Genomic DNA, 20,090 nt, shown 5'->3' on the forward strand with positions numbered 1-20,090 from the left:
TGCTCACGCAATACCCTCTGCAGGGCGATAAGAGGGTATCTTCTGCACCCTCCAGAGGGCCCAGGGTACAGGCAGGACGCGGAGAAAGCCAGGGAGTCAGAAAGCAATCCTGCTGGCTGCAGGTGCTCTGCTCTTTGAGCTGCGCAAGTCCAGCCCTCCTGTGTGTGAAGCCGGCTGCCCAAGGCTAACCGCAGGGTCCTGCAACCCAACAGCAGGTCTGCTGGGTCCTCTTACCCTTTTCTGCCCTCCCCTCCTCTTCTCTCCCCCTCCTGTCTTCCCCTCCTTTCCCCTCCTCCCAGGCTCTCCCAGGGCGGGTGCTCAGCCGCCCTAGCCACTGGGGCTGCCACTCCACCCCCCCGCGCTGCGCGGAGGCGCAGTAATAACCCCCGCGCGGGCGCTGGAGTGGCGGCTGGAATCCTGAGCCGAGCCCGGGTGGGATCTTCGCTGCACGCTTGCACACTGGTGGCTGGCTGCTGCCCGGCTGCGGACCATCCAGTGACCCGCCCTCACGGCCGAGCGCCCCTGGATAAAGCCCTGCGAACTCTACTCTGGAGCGCAACGCCAGCTTGTGCGGGAAGACCGGGCTATGAGGGTCCCAGGTTGCGCTACGCTCTGGGTGCTGCTGCTGGAGCAAGTCTGCGTGCAGGTGAGTAAGGTGGCCTTCTGCCACAGGCGGTAGGTAGCCGTGTATCCCTGACAGGTGGGAACGCGTCCCTCCCGGGGCTCCTCTCCCGCAACCCCAGAGGTCTCACCAAGGTGTTTTCCAGCAGGCACCTGCGTGCGCGATGGAACCCGCAGCTGCAGCGGCTGGAAGCCCTAGCGTCCCGCATCTGCCCCCTCCCCCGGAGCGGCCTGGAGGAATGGAAACCGACGGTAAGTCAGCGAATTGGGGTCTTCTAATCCTTGCAATTTAGCAGCTCGTAAAAACCCCACCGCTGGTTTATAAACCGCTGCGAATGTTCCTAACTCTAAACTCTGCTTTTAAGACGTTTCGCTGCATTCTTCAAACAGCCTGAGTGCGCGCTCACGAGTGGGCTTCCACCGATATTTATATTGAAATCCCTCATATAATAGTCACGGTGTGCCAGTTTTAATAGTAAGAAAGAGACAAGGAAATATATTTTACTTTTAGAAAATTAGAAGAGCCTAGGCAGGGTCTAGACCAATGTATAGGTGAATGTACACCTCATTGATGTAAAGTCTTTACCAGAGTTTCTCTCTTCCCCTCCTCTCCCCCACCCCAAGTCTCCCTCTATATCTAACTATCAGAGTAAGAGACAAAAGGCTGTCATTTTTCCACAGTGCCTGTGATCTAAGTATAAAAGTTAATGCTTTGCAAGAACTGAGTCACAAGTGAAGCATCATAGAGAGTGGAATGGCTAATTAGCTTGTTGTGATGTCATCAGCAATGTTTGTGTTCTGTGCCACGATTTGGTAGGGAAGGAATCTGATCCTTCTACAATGTGTGGTTTGGCTTCTGCTGCTTACAAGTGGCTTTTGCAGCATCTGAGTGGAATGGGTCTGTGTCATGCTACCCCCTCAGATAAACGAGAAAGCAGATGTGTGACATTGGTTTCTAGGTGGTTTCTCTCTGTGCCCTGTGTGACAGCAGTTACTGGATGTTAGTACTCCGTATCATTTTTCCACAGGGAATGACATTGGCTTTTAGAGGAAGAATTAGGTTTGATTATTTCAATGTGTTCTTAGAAAACCTAGGAAAGAAGAGTTAATGATCACAAATTCTTCCATGCAGTTTCTTCATCCTGTTTAACAGAAAGACAAAATATATATGCATTAGCTGTTGAAATTCTGTCCCACTGAGTGAATATGTGAATTGTACAGAGTATATAAGGAGATTGATGCTAGACCGTGGGCCCCTTTGAGCACCACCAGAGGGCGCTAGATACAAATAATATAAAATGTTTAAAAATCACTTTCCCTGTAGTTAAGGGGAACGTTAACTCTGGGTCTGTTTAAAGCTCCCTTCACAAGCGATCCTTATCTCCTTTAATGCTTCTCTCCCCGTGCATTCTACAACATGATCATATTAGAAATGAATGGTCCACCTTCACGTATTTCTTTTAGGATGTGGTAAAAAAGTACTTGTTTTAGAATAAAATCAGGAAAATTCCAGAGGGACTCAGGATATTTTAGAGTATTTTATAGCATTTTTGAAGTTTATTTAGAGCAAGAACATTATAGATAGAGAACTATTCAGGAAGAAAAGCCTGTGCTTCCTGCCTAAGACTTGGGCTTCCTTACCTTTCCTGTGAGCACGGAGGGAAGCAACTTTTTGTCACCTTGTCAGCTGGTATCGTTAGCACAGTGTGCCCATGATAGCCACTTACCTGGCTGGGTCAGAACCTGAAGCAGGTGTGAGCCATCATCAGGGAGGTTCTGTCTTAGTAGACACACTGCCCCCACCTCCCCACCCTCTTGTGCTTTAGCTGTTTAATTATGAAAGGCTGAACTGAGAAAGTGGGCAGCAGTGGACAGTGCCTACACCTCCAGAGAAAAGACCACTCAGCAGTACTCCCTGCTTGGGTCTGGAGTAGCAGAGCTATCATGCACTTCATGTGACCTTGGGATCAGCTGACTGTGGGATGTCAGGTACCCATGATACAAGTTGATTTTGAAATAACTATCTGGGGCCCTGATTTTTGTTCCAAGTAACAATTCCTAAATGTTGCTGGGTGTCTGAGCAATCAATCTCCCAGTGGAGAGAGCATGCCATTGATGTCCTTGATCCATTCCATTTTCAGAATCTTAAGAAACACGCCAATTTTTTGTTTTTGTTTTTGTTGTTGATTCAACATTGCTTTTTATTCGTTAATAGGAGATTAAATGCTCTTTCCTACAAATATATCTTTGTAATAAAAATCCTGGCTCTGTTAAACCAAAGATCCATCACAGATTGCTAACTTTTTAATTTCCTCAGTAAGGTTTAGAAGTTCTTTAGAACTTGCTTTAACTGGATGTAAAAGATGTGTGTTTGTGTGTGTCTGTTTGAAGTTTGCAATGGTTTACATTCAGACACCTACGTGCCAGGAGACAGGGCAGTCCCCGGATGGCCCAGCAGGATGCTTGTAAATGTTTGACAACCTCCCCTTTGGGGGGGAGGTCTTGGGCACCAGTTCATACATTTGATTGGATTCCTGTGGTATAAATATCCCATTGCTGCCAAATCCCAGCCACCAGTGTGATGTCACTGAACACAGAGGAGGAAGCAAAGTGCCTGGAGCTGCTACCTGCTGGCCCCCCAGGCTCACCAGGGGGTCTACACCCCCAGTGGTCTTTTCTACACTGACTCCTTCTAGACTTGAGGCTGTGTTCAAAAAAACTTGAAATCATGTAGTTCAGTGTACTGAGTGAGCAGGGATCCACAAACTTTTTTCTCATTAAACACATCTAACATGGGCAAGGTCTTTTTTAAAGGATTGCAAACAGCAGGAATCTCACTGTGCTTTAAAGACATCATGAGCCACTGTTTGGGGGATTACAGTCTTAGAGCAGGAGTGCAGGGTCAGGGCAGCATTCGGCTCACGGGTGTCCCAGCTGGCTTCTCTCCCAAGGGTGCCAGGGCGGATACCCTGCTCGGTGGGTTCATTCTCTGAACTCTGGCTTTTCCATCCAAGGACTCATACCTAGAGCACACATGGGGTTCTAAGGGGCTGCTCTCTGGAATACAGGAAGGCTTTTCAACCTTGGCTGTAGTGACATCCTGTTCTGGGGGCTGCCCCATGATTGCAGAATGCTCAGCAACAGCCCCGGGTCCAGCCTGCCCCAGTCCCCCCAGTCCAGGAGCAACAGTCTCCCTTTCCCCCTGTGAAGACCAAAAAGTCTCCAGACAGTGCCATGTGTCCCAAGTGGCGGGAGTCACCTCAGCTGAGCACCACTGGACAGAACCTGGAGGAGGCTCTCCCAGCAGGCCCTTCTCCTCCCTCTTGGGAGGGACAGGGTTAGAAGCAGGTAGTGCAGCTGGGGTCTCTGCCAGAACATGCCAGTTCTGGAGAGGCAGCGGCTGCCATGGTGGGGGTTTACTCAGCTGATTGCTAAAAAATTAAAACTTATAAAAACACAGTGAAATGAAGCCCCTGTTACAAAACAGCTAAATACGCAGCTCCCCTCCCTTCCTGATTTCCCGCATCCTCCTGTCCCCTGTGCTTCCGAGGCCATTAACACCTTGCATCTGTGAGGTGGACACATGTCACAGTGATGGACCACCGCCAGTCCCTTCCTGATTCCGTGCCAGCAATACCATGTTGGTCACTGCAGCCAGCTGTGCAGGGTGTTTGCACCAGGGACACGGGGCGATGCCACCTGTCAGCCTTTCTCCTGGGTGGCTCAGCACAGCACTGCGTGCCCTTGGGAAAGAGGTCCTTCAGCCAATCACACCCTCCACTCAGTGAAGGGTAAATATCCTCCACCCTCCAAATAAAGGTCCTAAGAATGTGGCTTATGTCACTGGGGAGAAGTGTGACTTTTTAATTCAGTTGTCACCTTTTCGTGTGCAAGAGAGTTTGCTGATGAGCTGTGCTCTGAAGCCACCCCATGTGCTTCCTGTCCCCACTGACCCCAAAGGGCGGGTAAGGGGTCAGGGGCAAATGGAAAGCTGTCCCCTGGGAGGCCAGGTGGTGAGAGGCCTTAACAGATGATGGGGAGGAGCCTTTCCTAGAACCCAGAACCCAGGGTGAGAGGGGTGTCTCCCTGTAAGGAGAGTGCTTTGGGCAGATGCAGGCCACACAGGAGCAAGGCTCCTCCTCTTTGAGTGGCACCTGGAGCGGACGACAGACTCGCACATCTCACCAGAAGCACCAACCGCTGCCCCAATTCTCCTTCTCCACCAAGACGGGCACTTTCACCAGTTTCACATGATTTCTCATTTTCCTAATTAAAACATCACGCGTTGCCAACGGCTTCTACCCCGTCAGACACAGTTACCTTCTTCGGTGGTTAGTTGAAGATCGGTGGTCACTTGTCAAGTCCTCGGTGGGAACCTGCTGCCTCTCCACTCTGCAAGGCCCTCCCCACCCCAGTCAGGTCGGCTGAGTGCCCGTTCATACCACAGGGTCGGGACCGAGCTCAGCTGGGCTCTGAACTACAAAGAACTGCATGGAGGGGGACTTGCCATGCCCTCTGACCCCTGCCTGCCTGGCACGGGCCCTCACCCTGCCCTGGGCCCCAGCAGCAGGCTCTCCGGCTGTGTCCTGCCGTCACCCCTGGTCTTCTTCACCTCCCCCAAACCCAACGCACACCTTTCCCCAGAGCCCTGCTCCTGTGTCACCACGAAGTCACCTACCAGGACTGAGCAGGAGCAGAAGGACAATCTACTCTGGAGTTTAACTGTGAAGAAAATCTTCTCCCCATCTCCAAAAACAATTTATTGAATATTGTTGACTTACAACAAATTCCACTTGACAGAAGTAGATGGAGGTTTTACGGACAAAGCAGAGAAGAGCTGGGTTCTTAAGCGTCTGGCAGAGCAGCTTCCTGAGAGCGTCTGTTGATAACAGAGGGGAGATGCCTTCTTAGAATATGAGCCCTGGGGTTATGTCCAACAAGCCAGAGGAACTACATTGCGAGTCCACTGGATGTCCACCTGGATGCTGTGAGATTCCTTTGGCCTGCTCTGGGGCTGGGTCCAGTGTCCTTTTCAAAGACAACTCACATTTGGTGGAAGGCCTCACACCATGCAGATATTTTAAAGTGTGCGAATGTGTAGAAAAAATTCAGGAGAGGAAGCCAGCCCTCTCCTAGAAAGTGCAGGCCCAGGGCTCACCAGCAATTGGAGGCACATGGACCATAGGCATAAGCCCCTGTGCCCCATCATCTGGGTTGTGGGACACCTATGGAAACTTAGGTCCCATGTATGGTAACTCTGAAATAATCATCATGTTTGTAGAGGTCTATTCTTTTGAGATAAGTAATAGATTGTGATTAGAGCATTTGAATATATGTCCATTGACACAGGGGCTTAACGTAGGTGGGAAATGGAAGCTCTAGATTATTCCAACCTATTTTAAGTCACCCATGTCGATTTGTGCTTGGAAGACTGAGACTTAATGGGTTAAATAAGGAAAAGATATAAAACAAGCTGACAAATCACTCACTACATGTGATCCGGCCTTGATACAGTGGTCTTTGCTTGGCCGTCAACTCCAGGTCTGAGTGGAGAACTTGTTGTGCAGCAAGATCTGACCCCAAGGGTGAAGCCCACCCTTCCCTCCCACCCTCTGGGAAGCACCTTGCCCTGGACCATGGAGGGTATTGTTGATGGTGGTGATGAGAGGACAGGTCCTGGTTCCCTGGAGAGGGAGGAGTCATCTGGAGAAGACACAGAGGTGGTCATAGGACCTGCCAGGATCCCTCAGAGCCCCAAGCTCTGCTCTTTCTTCTGCAGAAAAGGCCTGACCCCAGATGCAGCCCTGGGAGATGCCTGGGACCATGGTCCTGAAGGCTGGGATGCTGGTCCAGAAACGTGCTAGCATCTTTGGGATTTCTTCTTAATTTTTAAAAAGAATTAATTAATTTGAATATGGTGTAAACGGGTACAGTATAAATTATAGTGGGGAGAAGAGTATGACGGTGACCTTGGAGAGGCCGAGGAATGTGAGATCCAATCAAATGACAAGAGCCCAAGGAAGCAGGAGGGGAAGCCAGACCAACAGAGGGTTCCTGAGCTCTCCAGTGGGTGCAGACGCACATGCCAGCATTTAGAACTGGCACCTGGTGGATCTGGAGTATGTCGGCACCCTGCACTTTCTCCTGCTTTTAAATAATTAAGCAGCAAGTTATCTTATAAAAATCATGATTTTTTAAGATAAAATTTGTCAGATCACTGAAGATGCCTCTGATAAAAACAATATTAATCCAGAATGTCTCAGAGCTGTAAAAATGACTACCTGTGATGGTTACTCTGGCAACACAATTTATGAGATAGAATCCTAGAAGACCAATTTTGGTCTTACATGATCCATAATATATTTTCCCTTTGAAATGTTATAGAATGTTCTGCATTAGTAATAAGGCATTATGAGGGCAGCAGTGTTTTACCTAAAAGTCATTTTTAAGACTTTTCCTTTTAACTCAGATGTTATTTAGCCCGCATTTGGATCTGAGGATGGGAAGGTGCTGGATTTTCCTCCAACATTTCTTACTGGTGAAAATGCTAAGGTAGTCTTAATTCTAAGACTTTGTAGTTCTTTCCAAAAGCCTGAAGGTACTCAGCTTCCTGCCTCTCTTCTGATTTCAGAGTATGACCTGGTGTCTGCTTATGAGGTTGACAGCAGAGGTGACTACGTGTCCCATGACATCGTGCACCACCAGCGGCGGCGAAGGGCACTGGCCCAGCCAGGAGGTGACTCTCTGCACCTCCGGCTGAAGGGCTCCAGGCATGACTTCCAGGTGGACTTGAAAGCCTCCAGCAACCTGGTGGCTCCGGGGTTCGTGGTGCAGACCCTGGGGAAGAGGGGCACCAAGGCCGTGCAGATGTTCCCACCCGAGGACTTCTGCTTCTACCAAGGCTCCCTGAGGTCCCACAGAAACTCCTCCGTGGCCCTTTCAACCTGCCAAGGTTTGGTGAGTACAATGGTTCTGGCTGCCAGGACTGAGATGGGGGCGGCCCTGGCTAAAATGGGGGGGCACCACCAGAGATGTCCTCAGAATAGCCTTGCTGGTGTTTCTGTCACCATGGGGCAGACATCTCTAAAAGCAAGGGGGAAACTGCCAAGTAAAACTGAAATGAGCTGTGTGGACCCCTCCCCACCATTGCCCTCGCGGCTGGCGGATGAACTCCGCCATTTGGAAAGTCTGCATTGAACTTGCAGCCAGGTCTGTGTCGACCAGCTTCATAGGAAGGTTTTTACTTAGTTTAAGAGTCCGTTATGGAAACAGGGAAATGTCTTCATGTGACTCTAGTTGTTGGGTTGGCTGTCTGGGTCAGTTGGTTGTTGTTTGAGACTTCAAGAATCTTCTCCTGTCATTCTGATGCTGGTGACAAGCTTGAGACCAGGGCAACACTGGCCACCTCAGATGGTGCCTCTGCTGGTGCAGGTTTCAATTCCTGAGTAGGTGACTGAGACCGTCCCCTCAGCTTGTCTGTCTCCTGTGCTGCACTTTGCAGAGGAGCAAGTGCCGGCCGGGACTCCCCCTGCCTCCCTCAGGCCTGCTCAGGCTGAAATCTTGATGAATTCTCTCCTACTACCATCAAAATGCTTCCATAGTTTTAGAGGAACAAGGCTTAGGAGATACTTAGACTGTTGGCCACAAATTAATCTCAGGCACAGATAAACACAACGTGACCGAGACCAGAGTAAGCTGCATGGTCAGGACGCTTCCAGCCCTGGCAGAGCAGAAGGTTGAGCACATGGGCTTCTGGACATCGTCCACAGCTCCGGAAAACGCTCCCAGCCTGTCCTCCACTTCCTTTCCTGCTAGGAAAGAAGGACTCCAGACCCCATAGCTCCTAAGGACTTGTGTGTGTGGGGGGTGGGGGGCATTGGATGCCAAAATCACATCCATAACCGTTCTTTGAATAGCTACATATATGCAAATGCTGAATCCTATAAAATACTTTAGAAGATTAACTTTCTACTCTTTAGAGGACTCTGATGTGAGTTGATCTCATTCCTGCTCTCCTTTGTAAAGGCTTTTGGTTTGGGATGCGTGGAGCAGGTGTTCAGGGGTGGGGGTGATTTCGAACTCTTGTGGAGCATGAAGACTATATGCTGGTTCTTCCACATCCTCTCCCCAAAGCAAGTCTTCCTTAATTGAGTGGTTTAGTCAGTTTTTTCATCACTATGACCAAAAGACACGGCAAGAACAATTTTAGAGGAGGAAGTTTATTGGGTGCTCATGATTTTAGAGGTGTGAGTAGTATATAGACAGCCAACTCCAAAGCTCTGGGCCCAAGGTGAGGCAGGACATCTTGAGAAAGGGTGTGGAGGAGGAAAGCAGCTCAGGATGTGGCCTCCAGAAAGCAGAGAGAGAACTCCGCTCACCTGGGACAAGATATAAACCCCAAAGCATGCCCTGAGTGACCCACCTCCTCCAGCCACACTTGACCTGCCTACAGGTGCCGTGCACTTACTCCATATCAATGGCTCAGTCTGCTGATTAGGTTTAAGCTTTCAGAACCAAATCATTTTGCCTCTAAACTGTGTTCCATTGCCTCAGACATGAGCTTTTGAGAAACCTCATTTCCAAATCATAACATGGAGTGAAAGTCTTCGTGTATTGCACAAAATTATCATATCTATTCCTTGGTTTTCTTTTGCAAAGATTTAGACCAGCCATGTGTGGGAAGGTAGAACATGCCTTTCCAGTTTCGGCAACGCTGGCTCTGGTTTTAGGGACTGGGTGGGTCTTTGCTATTAACAGCAGGAGACAGGCCCCCTGAGCACCCTGGGTCTCCAAGAGGCAGGGCCCTCCCGTGGTACTTGAGTTATGCCCTGGAAGGTGTCCCATGCATCAAGCTGGCTGGCAGCAGCTTGGGATTTCTGGCTCTCTTTGAACATGACGGGAGTTAACAGCAGAAGTGTAATTGTGCAGATAAAAAGTGAAAAAGAACAGAAAAATAGGCTCCTCTGGGCAGTAAACAATGGAATCTGATAGTGTGACCTAGGGAATAGAAATTTGTATGTTTTCACCATTCATCTTCCAAATACACTAACGCCAGCTTGCCTAATATTTTGTCCATAGACGGTCATTGCAAATGTGACCTCAGCTGGCCTTTAGAGTGAGAGGTTTGGGGGCACTTGCTCTGAGATAGGACAAACCAATGGCATTTTAAGGGAAAAAAAAAGGAAGGATTAAAAGTCCCCTCACTTTAGCCAGATGAGAAGAATATTGAAGGGGCCCCTCTAGTGGCCGTCAAATCTGCTGCTTCTCTCCAGCTGGGGGTCGCCCCACCCCTCACCTTCAAATCTTTTGTCACGTGAAGAACAAGAGAGTGTCTTTTCGTGAGATGAGAGCTCCCTTGTCATTTGGGGATGTTCAGATTCTAGTCTAACCCAGACCTCAGAGAAGATGAGGAGGAGGAGGAGCAGAGGGAGGCTAGACAGGTGCTCTGCCCCTGAGCTACCTGCAGCCTCAGTTGAGACTTTTTCCAGTTTCTAGGTGGAATTCATTGACCCCACTCTCTGGTGGGAGCCAGGAACCAGTAGAGCATTTTGTGCCGCTCCTGATGCCGGGAGAGGTGCGCTGCCTGCCATGCGTCGAAGTCGATGCTGTGGCATCAGGTTTTCGCACAGAGAAAAGGCTGCACTGCACCGTCAGCCCCAGGGCAGCCAAGGAAGTTCACAGCTGCCTGCCCTTGGGGTGTCCATGGGGCTCACAGGAAGGGGCAGGAGATGCTGCTGGCTGACTGCCTGGGAGAAGCAGGACTTCCTGTCCCCTCACAGGCCGTAGGTCTATTTTCTGGGCAAACTAGGTTCTGTGCAGGTGGTTTGACCTGGTGACATCCACAGGCCATTGACTGCATGAGCAGGCTTCTGTAGCTCTTGTCCTTTCTTGAAAACGGGTTCCAAACCATCCTTGAGTGGATAGCATTTTCCCTAGAGACAAGAACTTCCTTATTTAAGGAATTTGGCCCTGGGTGTGGCCAGGCCCTGGCCTATTTGTATTCACCCAGACAGTTTGGCAGAGCCCAGTGGAAAGCACATGAAGGCAGGATCCTGTCTAGTGGGAAGTGCTCCCTATTCTCCCCATTTAACCTTCAGGATGAAAATATCACTTCTGAGTTTCCAAGCATGTTGCCTCAGAGTGTAGCATCTTGTGCCATGGCCACCACAGTGAGGCCGCACACCTTCCACAGCCATATAAAGTTTCCCCTGGGTCATCCGATTCTGAATGTGGAACATTTTCCAAGTTGTCCTCTTAGGACTGGTTTGAAGAGCACTGAAATCTAGTTGATGTGGTTGTTCTCTTTGTAGCAAACAAATGTCATAAAGGAGAAAAGCAGAACTAAAACAAGCATCTTACTTTATATGTATGTGGACAAAAAGGACGTGAATGGTAAGTGTCCCTGGAGCCTGCCAGACCTGAGCCCAGAGAGACCATGGCTGATGAGAGGGGCAGGGGAGGGCACACTCTCTCCCAGGTACTTAAACAAGGAGAGGCAGTGAGCACCAGGAGAGTCAGCAGAGGGCACCTCACCACCGTGGTGGCACACGGAGTGGTCCACAAACCAAGACCAAGCCCAGTCTTCAGGGTAGAGTCAGGACGTGATGCTCCTCAGGGGAGGCGTCACAAGCATCCTAAGAAAGGTGGCTAACATCTAAAAAATTTATGAAATTCTTGATAATACCACCCCCCAAAAAGAGATCCATATTTTTACATTAATCAAGTACTATGCCAAATAATATTGGTATACTGTACCACCAATTATCTTGATTCAAAATATTAGTTAACAATAAGCATGACCTTTTCAAGATAATATCTGTTATACTTACATCTCTACCAAATTGACAGTATGTGTCTCTTGTAATGACCTCACACTCACACAAATTCATTCTAATGCTTAGACAAAACAAAGGAGAAAAAGGAAGGATCAAAAAGCCCTGTTTTCATTTGGATAATGAAAACTGTTGAACAGATAGAAAACCTGGGCTAGAAATAACAATGATAATGATGATGGTGATTGCAAGAAAGGTATTCACTTGTTGAATGTTTGTGCAAAATAATTTGCTAGTAGCTTCACACTTGTTATTCACTTAATCTGCTAAGCCAAAGAGATAAATACTAATTTATTTTAAATATAAGCTGTAACAAGGATAATTAACATAATGTAAAGTCCATGCCTTCAAAATGTACACTTCAGTGGGTTTTAGTATAATCAGAGTTGTGTAGTTTGTACCAGAATTTTATAGTAGACATTGACATCCCCTCAGAAATAAAACCCTAGTGTTCATCCCCATTTCCCCAAATTCTCTTACTCCTGAAGTGCCTCAGAATCCAACCTATTCCCTGCAGATTTGCCTATCTGCCCATTTATTATGAGAAACATCCAACCTGTGGCTTTCTGGTGGCTAGCTTCTTTCCTTAGCATGATATTTTCACAATTCATCTATGCTGTAGTATATACCACTGCTTTATTTTACCACATATTTTATTTCATCCATTATCAGTTGGTAAACACTACTGTATATTTTCATTTTTCCGTTGTGAATAATGCTGGTATGAACATTTGTGAACAGGTTTATGTGTGGACCTGAGTCTTTATTTCTCTTCAGTATGTACTTAAAAGTATAATCCCTGGGTCATGTAAATCTCTGTGCTTAACATTTTGAGAAACTGCCAAGCTGTTTGCAATAGTAGCTGTGCCATTTACATTCCTCCAGTGTATGAGGGTTCCAATCTCACCACATTCTTTCTAACTTCTTAATGTCTATCTTTTCTATTTTATCCACTCTCGTAATTATAAAGTGGTATTTCAAGGTTGTTTTTTATTTTCTGCATAAAGATTAGAGATTACTGGTTTGGTAAGAAGGTTCACTGAGTATTGGCTACCAACATACCTGAAATCTGGTGAGGCAGAACACCAAATACACAATAAGCCACACAAAGTGGGTATTTTCTTTTGGGTTGGAGGCAAGAGACAAATGAAGCCTAGGAGTCCCCATAAGCTGGATCCTGAGGCTCTACAACCTGCCCAGGGAGGTTGGAGTCTTGGTCTTGCCTGCATATGCTTGACTAGCACTATAGCTAAATGATCCTGATATGCAGCTCACCCTGGGTTTCATACCCGGGTGACTGTAATGCACAATGTGAAAACACTAAAGCACTTTCTGTTTCAAGGTGGGAGAGAGGCTGGAGCAGAGTTTGGGCTGTTCCCCCCTGTTTCCTATCTCAGGATGTCCTGTTCTCAGCAGATTGTACAGATATTATTGGGAATGATGAGGAAGGAAGTGCAATAAATTAGGTTGATCCAAACTCACCCAGAGACCTTTCTTGTCTTGGTTGACAGTGTTTTGTTTTGCTTTTGTTGGGGAGGATGCACTTGGAGTTTGTCGTTCTACTGCCTTTTGACTTCCATGGTTTCTGATGTAAGTCTGCTGTTCATTTCGTTGCGGTTTCATTGTACATAGTTATTATTCTCTTAATGCTTTTAAGTTTTTCTCTGTGTCTTTCACATTTTTTATGTTTATATGTATGGTTATCTTTGTGTTTATTCTTCTTGGATTTAGCTGAAATTCCTGAATGTGTAGATTAATATTTTTGACCAACTGAGAATGTACTCAGCCATTATTTCTTTAATAGTTTATTTCTCTTTCTGTCTCTTGTCTTCTTTGATACTTACATTATGAAAGCATTGATATGCTTAAAGATGTTACATGTTTGTTGAGACTCTGTGCATTTTTCTTTTCTGTTTTCCCCTGTGTTCTTTGAATAAAATAATATTCATTAATTTATATTCAAGTTTGATGATTTTCTCCTTGCGATTCAAATCTATTATCAAGTTCCTATACTAAATGTAACATTTAATATATTGTATTTTTCCATTCTAGAATTTGCATTTAGTTCTTTTTTTATATTTCTCTTTATTGTATTCTCCATTTTCTGATACATTATCATCATGTGTTTCTTTTTTAAAATAAGTTTGCATTATATGTACTTAAGGTATGAACATGATGGTTTGATGTATATACATATGATGAAATAATTACTACAGGCATGAAAATCAATCTTCTTGTACTTTCCATGATACCTTGTGTTTTTGTGTGGGGCAGGGGGAGAGCTCCCTTAGGAAAATTTCAATATACAATAGAATATCTTTATATAAAGTCCTTATGTTAGCTATTGATTCTTACTTATTTTGTGCAAATTTATGTCCTTTGACCAATTTGTCCCCATTTTGTCTTTCTCCCTGCCCCTGGTAATCAGGGTTCTACTATACTCTCTGTTTTATGTATTCACCTTTTTTTTTAAGATTGCACATTTAAGTTATATCATGCTATATTTCTCTTTCTGTGTCTGACTCATTTTACTTAGTACAATGTCCTCCAGATTCATCCAAGTTGTTAAAAGTGGCAGAATTTCCTCCTTTTAATTGCTCACAACAAAAATGGTGATTATTTTTGATGATGTTGTTAGGCAAAACTTCCCTACCTTCTGTTCCAAATAAAGCTAACCCCTATAGGTAAGCACTTTGTTATCACAGCTTGTCTCTCCTGGGAAAACCTCTGAGGTACCAGATTGCATCTGGGACTGGTAGAGTGGCCTGTTCATCTCATTGCAACACTCCTCCTCTGTGAGTGGAACTTGGATAGAGATGGAAGCCCACTGTCTGCTTTGATTTGCTTCCTAGTCTGAAATTTCCACCCTGCAAGTAAGCTAGAGTGAAGTGTATATGGATTCATTTTTCTTGGCCTACTGAGCCTGGAGTAGAATTTCCACTGTATGAGTAGGGACTTCTTGATAGAAGGAAAACTAGCTCTTATGTCCATGTCTGCCTGAAGCTGAGCTTCTGCAATATGGAACCGAGAGGATGAATTCAGGAACTTGCCATTCTTTTTCTTTCTTTCTTTCTTTCTTTCTTTCTTTCTTTCTTTCTTTCTTTCTTTCTTTCTTTCTTTCTTTCTTTCTTTTTTGGTGGGGAGGAAGTACGAAGGATTGAACTCAGGGACACTCAACCACTGTGCTATATCCTCATCCCTATTTTGTATTTTATTTAGACACAGAGTGTCACTGAGTTGCTTAATGCCTCCTTTTTGCTGATGCTGGCTTTGAACTCATAATTCTCCTTTCTCAGCTTACTGGAGTTGCTGGTATTACAGGCATGAGCCACCGCACCCAGCTAGACTTGTCATTCTTGATGTAAAAATATAGCCCTAGAATGGGAGTTGGTGGCGAGAAGAAAGAGGTTGGGATCCCTTGTCTTTGTGGCTACATATGCCTGGGATAGAATTTTTGTCACACTGAGCTGGAGGCAGAGTGAGGATATAAGTGGACAATAGCTCAAATGCTACCAGATTTCGGCACTCTTTTCAGGAGTTACTAGATTATATTCAGTTGTTGTTTCTCCATTTTTTATGCCTTTGGGATAATTTTCAGACATTTTAAAGGGTATGTGTGTGTATGTGTGTATGTGTGTGTGTGTGTGTGTGTGTGTGTGAGTGAGTGTGTGTGAGTCAGTGTGTGGTTTTTCAGCAGTTTCACCAGGGAAAAGTGCTGCCACACTTTTCACACTGCCATTCAGAAAGTCAGGCTCCGCTAATTATTAGTACATTTTATAGATAATTATCCAAGACTCTTTTATTATCCTTAGTTTAAGGATATTCTGAAGCTCATTCTTAAAGAAGCAGATGATGGACTTATGTGTTCTGACTCCAGGCCAATAATTCAAGACCACAATGCTTGGATCCCTTTGATCACGAGGCTGTCATCTCCCTACAGGGAATGGGTGGCTTCTGCATGTGAATTTCCACTGAATCTTCACAGAGTTCGCTCCGCAGTGCAGTGGCTTTCTCATGGGTTTCCAGCCCAGTGCCATCTTCCTTGCCATCTACCCACTTGTTCTTGGCATCTCCATTTGTAGTACATCGGGGGCCCCAGTGGTGATACCTGTGGCTTTAATTTATAATTATCTGCTTCTAGCTCTGATTGTTGATACCATATTATGAACTGATCATTTAATTAAAAAACCTGTTTATGCCACTTTGTGCCACCAAGCTCTTATTGTATGCAAACCCAAATTCATTTTTTTGCAATAAATGAATGTATAATTAATTTACAAACAGAAATCATGAGTCCTCTCAACCTCTCTTTTGGAGTATACATAAACGTGAACCAATTTTACAATCCATTTCATTTGACTTCTTTCTATGACTGATGGCAAACACCTTGAATTTTCTAATGAAGTACATATTTAAGAGATGGATCAATCTCTAGGATTTTTGATAAAACAGCTTTTACAAACTTCATTACTCAATAGTTTTAAATGAGGTTTGTTTAATAATATTTTCTGTTGACTATGAAAGGAATAGATTTTCTAAACAATTTCTTGCAAGTCCTGTACTTAGGTTAGCATTTTTGCTTAAAAATAAACATGGTATGATAACTGTCCTTGGAATAAAATCTATATGAAATTTAGTTCCTGTTGTATAAAGTGTGATATTTGCTAAGGAATTAATGCATAGGTAGATATCACTTCTAAAAATCCTATTATTCTCTTGTTTTACAAACTGTTGAAAAATTTGCAGATGCTACACTTCTTGGTTCTGTTTAAGAATTCCTTTGCTTGGTTGGAAACTTGCTGGGGGTGGGTGGGGTTGAATTATATGGTTTTATTTCCAGTCACAAACTCTAGGGATTCCCTGGAAATTCTAGTCATTGAGATATTTTTCTAAAGCACCTAATAAATCCTAGAAAGCTGTCTGGAATACTGCCAGATTTCCAACTGACTTTGAAAAATGTTCTCATGCCAGGAAAATAAAACAGGAGTAGAAAAGGAGGAATCAGCATTGGGAATGGTCACAAGAGACCGTGTGAGTGTTGGGAGAACAGCCTCTGGGAAGAGTAGTGATGGCACCACCAGCTGGCGGTGTTGGGTGCGGAGGCATGTGCCACACCCAGCGCCCCCCTGCCCTGTGCTCCGGGTTGGCCTACTGGGAAGCTCTCAAGACAGTACTAACTGAAAGTACCGAATAAATCTCATAAATTTCTGATGATTACTTAAGAATAAATGCAATGGTAAAAGTTTAAAATTGACAGAAATGAATGTATTTCATTACTATAAGTAGATCACAGTAACTTTCACACCTGAAGTGGCCCCAGATTTTTCTATTAGTTTACAACTAGTGGCCAACAAAAATTAGACGACTAGAGAAATTTAACGGTGAAATCCATGGGTTTTGTTTCACTCCCTTCATTATTGAGATAATAAAACTGATATCCAAAGGGGTAGAGTGCCTTGGCAAATACTCCAAAGACAGGTAGAAAGGTCTAGAATGAGAGTCTCAAATTCTCTGTCCAGCCATGTTTTCACCTTGATGTAGAGCATGATATTACTTTTTGATTATAAGGAAAAAGTAACGGAAGGAGTTTAAGTGTTGGAATATGTCCAGAGATTTTACAGTGAAGCCACGTGTCCCTGGTCTAGATCTGTCCAGGTAGCAGAGGGGAGAGGACCGTGTGACTGACGTCCCTTCTGGTTGTTGGTTTGCGTTCCTGATGTCAATGTCTTTTTGTCAAGAGGCAGATGCGTCCTGCCTCACCACAAGGACAGCTGTCACAAGGACTTGTTGTGGTGAGACAGATATTTGTGCTCAGGGCCATTTGGAATGGCGCTCACCTCCAGTTCCTTGCAGCCAGGAAGTTCTTCATTGCCAAGACCTCTCTGAAGAGAGACAGAGAGATCTCCAAGAGGAGCAGAACATGATCCGTGTGGGCGTGGACGGGGGACGGTCCACGTGTGGGACGACCTGAAGGACGGGCACCTGAAACCTGCTCTTGAGAAGAGGCCACATGAAACTAAGGCCTTCGGAGCAGAAGGCTGCCTTGCCTGACTGAGCTCAACAATACACGTGGCTTTTTTTTTTCCTTAAATGTCACTTTCAGCATAACTTTCCTGGTTCGCCCATCTAAACTTCTAAACTAACCGTCTCTCTCTCTCTCTCTCTCTCTCTCTCTCTCTCTCTCTCTCTCTCTCTCTCTCTCTCCCCACCTTGCTTTCTCACTCTTGTTATACCTGTTTCAGTGTCATCATTAATGGCATCAATCACATTTCAGTCAAGAGACGGAAAGTGCGCCACTTAGCAGTAAAGAGTGGACTAATGCAGTTTTAAGCAGGCGGTAGAGAGCTCAAAGCCTAAAGACACAACGCTGGGCCGTATGGGACACAGTGGCTGGAAGGGACTGCCAACCCCGGGCTGAGAAACTGAGGGAGACTCATCATGATTTAGAAGCCTGGAGCTGGGCCTCACACCCCTGAGCCCGAGGCGCTGGCAGCGCTTGCTGGAACGGTGGGGGGCATGGTGCACCTGGGAGGTGCTTCAGGCAAACTGCAGCCTGGAATCGGCTGTTCTGCTGCAGCCTCCGGCCACTGCCAGGGTCAAGCCAGGCGCCTCGGAACAGGAAGCAGACAGGAAGTCCATGGGAACAGACAGGAAACAAGGAGGCAGACCAAAGGAAGGCTCCAGAAGACAGACAGGAAGTGAAGGGTATACAGGAAGTCCACAGGGGACTGGCGGGGAGCCTGGAGCAGACAGACAGGAGGTGGGTGGGTGGCGGGGAAGTGGGAGGGCATCCAGGAAGTACTCGTGGGACAGACCGCGGGAGCCAGTTCTGCCTTTTTGGATCTGACTTTGTGGCCTCACGTAGTGTGAAGTGTTGACAGAGGTGAACAGGAAGCAGATGACAGAAAAACTGGATCTGTACAGCCCATCGTCAGCATCACAGAGCAGCATTTAACAGGAGAGCGCAGAGCGATGGGAAGATTTCCTAATAACAGTCAAGCTGCATCCACAGAGAACTATGGAGAGTACAGCAGGGATGTCATACGCCCTGCAGCTCTGACTTTAGCAGTACTCTGTGCCTGGCAAACTGCAAAGCTTTCATTAAAAAAAAAAATGTTAAATGAATAGTTTTTAGTGATAAAATAAGAATTCTGTTGCTTTACACGAATTATTTGCATAGCCAGTGGCCTGTAGGGGAGAGGAGGCCCTAAAGTAGGGGCATCCTAGGCCATCTGGGAAAAGGCAGTCTCTCTGAAGGACTAGAGTCTCCCGGCCTGGGGGCAGCTAGCCGAGTGTGGGATGAGGAAGGAGCTGTCAGACCCAGCGTCCAGGCCTCTCTCTGCTCTGCTCTGCTGGGGGTTCTTGACCTGCTTCCTGCTCTGGTTAAAGTTGGGCCTGAGGGTGTCCCTGTTCTGCAGCGAGCTTGGAGGCTGCGTTTCATGATGGATTCAGGAGTATGTGGGCACTCGGGGGCTCTTCTGTCCATGCGTGTGTGTGAGTTTTCTGTCTCTGCTTTGCTGCTCTGAATCACTCCTGAAGGAGAAATGGTGACGGCATTACTTGTAGGCTGGAGGCCAGGCTCTGAATCAAAGTGAATTTACATACTTGGTGGAGGAGGTCCCCCCTTATGATGGGCGACAGCCGTCCTACACGACACTCCCGAGGGCCCCAGCCTCAAAGCCCAGCCAGCAGCTACTGGTGGCCCCTTCTCTTCTCTTGAAACTCCACCCGCCATCTCTCAGGGTAGATCTTCCTGCTGACTTTGATCCCTTCCTAATAACATGAGCCATCTTTTTTCACTTTGAGCACCCATAATTTACTGCTGAAGAGTTTGTTTTCTTAAGGAAGATAGTTTTTTGAGGAAGATAGCATGTGTGTTAAAGGCATTAAATTGAATAAATCCAAACATTATAATCAGTAGCAAAATCAGCATGATTTTAGTTTTTCTTTTCTATAATTCAGAAAATTACAAGAAAGCTAAATAAAATTACCTCTCTTAAAAAACTACGAGAGAAAGAAATGTAGGTTGGATACCTGTTTTTTTCTTCTGTATATTATATCCACAATAATATTATATTCTGTGTATTATATCCACAATAAGTGGATATAATCGTGTATACTCATGCAGAAAATCTTAGAAATTTTGAAAGAAAAATGACCTAACGGAGTTAAAAATTTTACATAGTGATTCATTGTTAGCATTGTACAGATGGTCAAGTAGTTGACTACTTTAATGTAAAAATACTATCATACTAATAGAACTCTTCAGTAAGAAATTTCTGATGAATCCAGTTTTCTGTCACTAAATAATTTTCTGTCTACCCTAAGACATGAGAAATTGGGAACGAAACATGTAAGTGAAATATAGTTTAGTTAATTGTTTATATCTTGCTGGGCACAGTGGCACACACCTATAACCCAGTGACTGTAGAGGCTGAGGCAGGAGGATAGCAAGCTCAAGGTCAGCCTCAACAACTTTGCAAGACTCTCAGCAATTTATAGAGACTCTGTCTAAAAGTAAAAAGGACTGGAGATGTAGCTCAATGATAAACACTCCTGGGTTTATTCCCTAGGAAACCCCCTCCAAAAAAAAAAAAAAAATTGGTGATTTCTTCTAGTCTGTGGAAGTATTTGCCT

General features: G+C 45.7%; 1 protein-coding gene across 1 annotated transcript in view; it reads left to right on the forward strand.

Moving 5' to 3' along the window:
• The first annotated feature begins 586 nt into the window (after positions 1-586).
• Positions 587-20,090, forward strand: part of Adamts16 (ADAM metallopeptidase with thrombospondin type 1 motif 16) — a 124,110-nt gene continuing 104,606 nt past the window's right edge. The window contains exons 1-3 of the mRNA XM_026401937.2: positions 587-646; positions 768-873; positions 7,253-7,578. Coding sequence (XP_026257722.2) covers positions 587-646; positions 768-873; positions 7,253-7,578 — 492 coding nt within the window. The remainder of the gene's footprint in view (positions 647-767; positions 874-7,252; positions 7,579-20,090) is intronic.

This window comes from Urocitellus parryii, chromosome 1, assembly GCF_045843805.1.
Source record: "Urocitellus parryii isolate mUroPar1 chromosome 1, mUroPar1.hap1, whole genome shotgun sequence".
NCBI classification, from domain to species: Eukaryota; Metazoa; Chordata; class Mammalia; order Rodentia; family Sciuridae; genus Urocitellus; species Urocitellus parryii.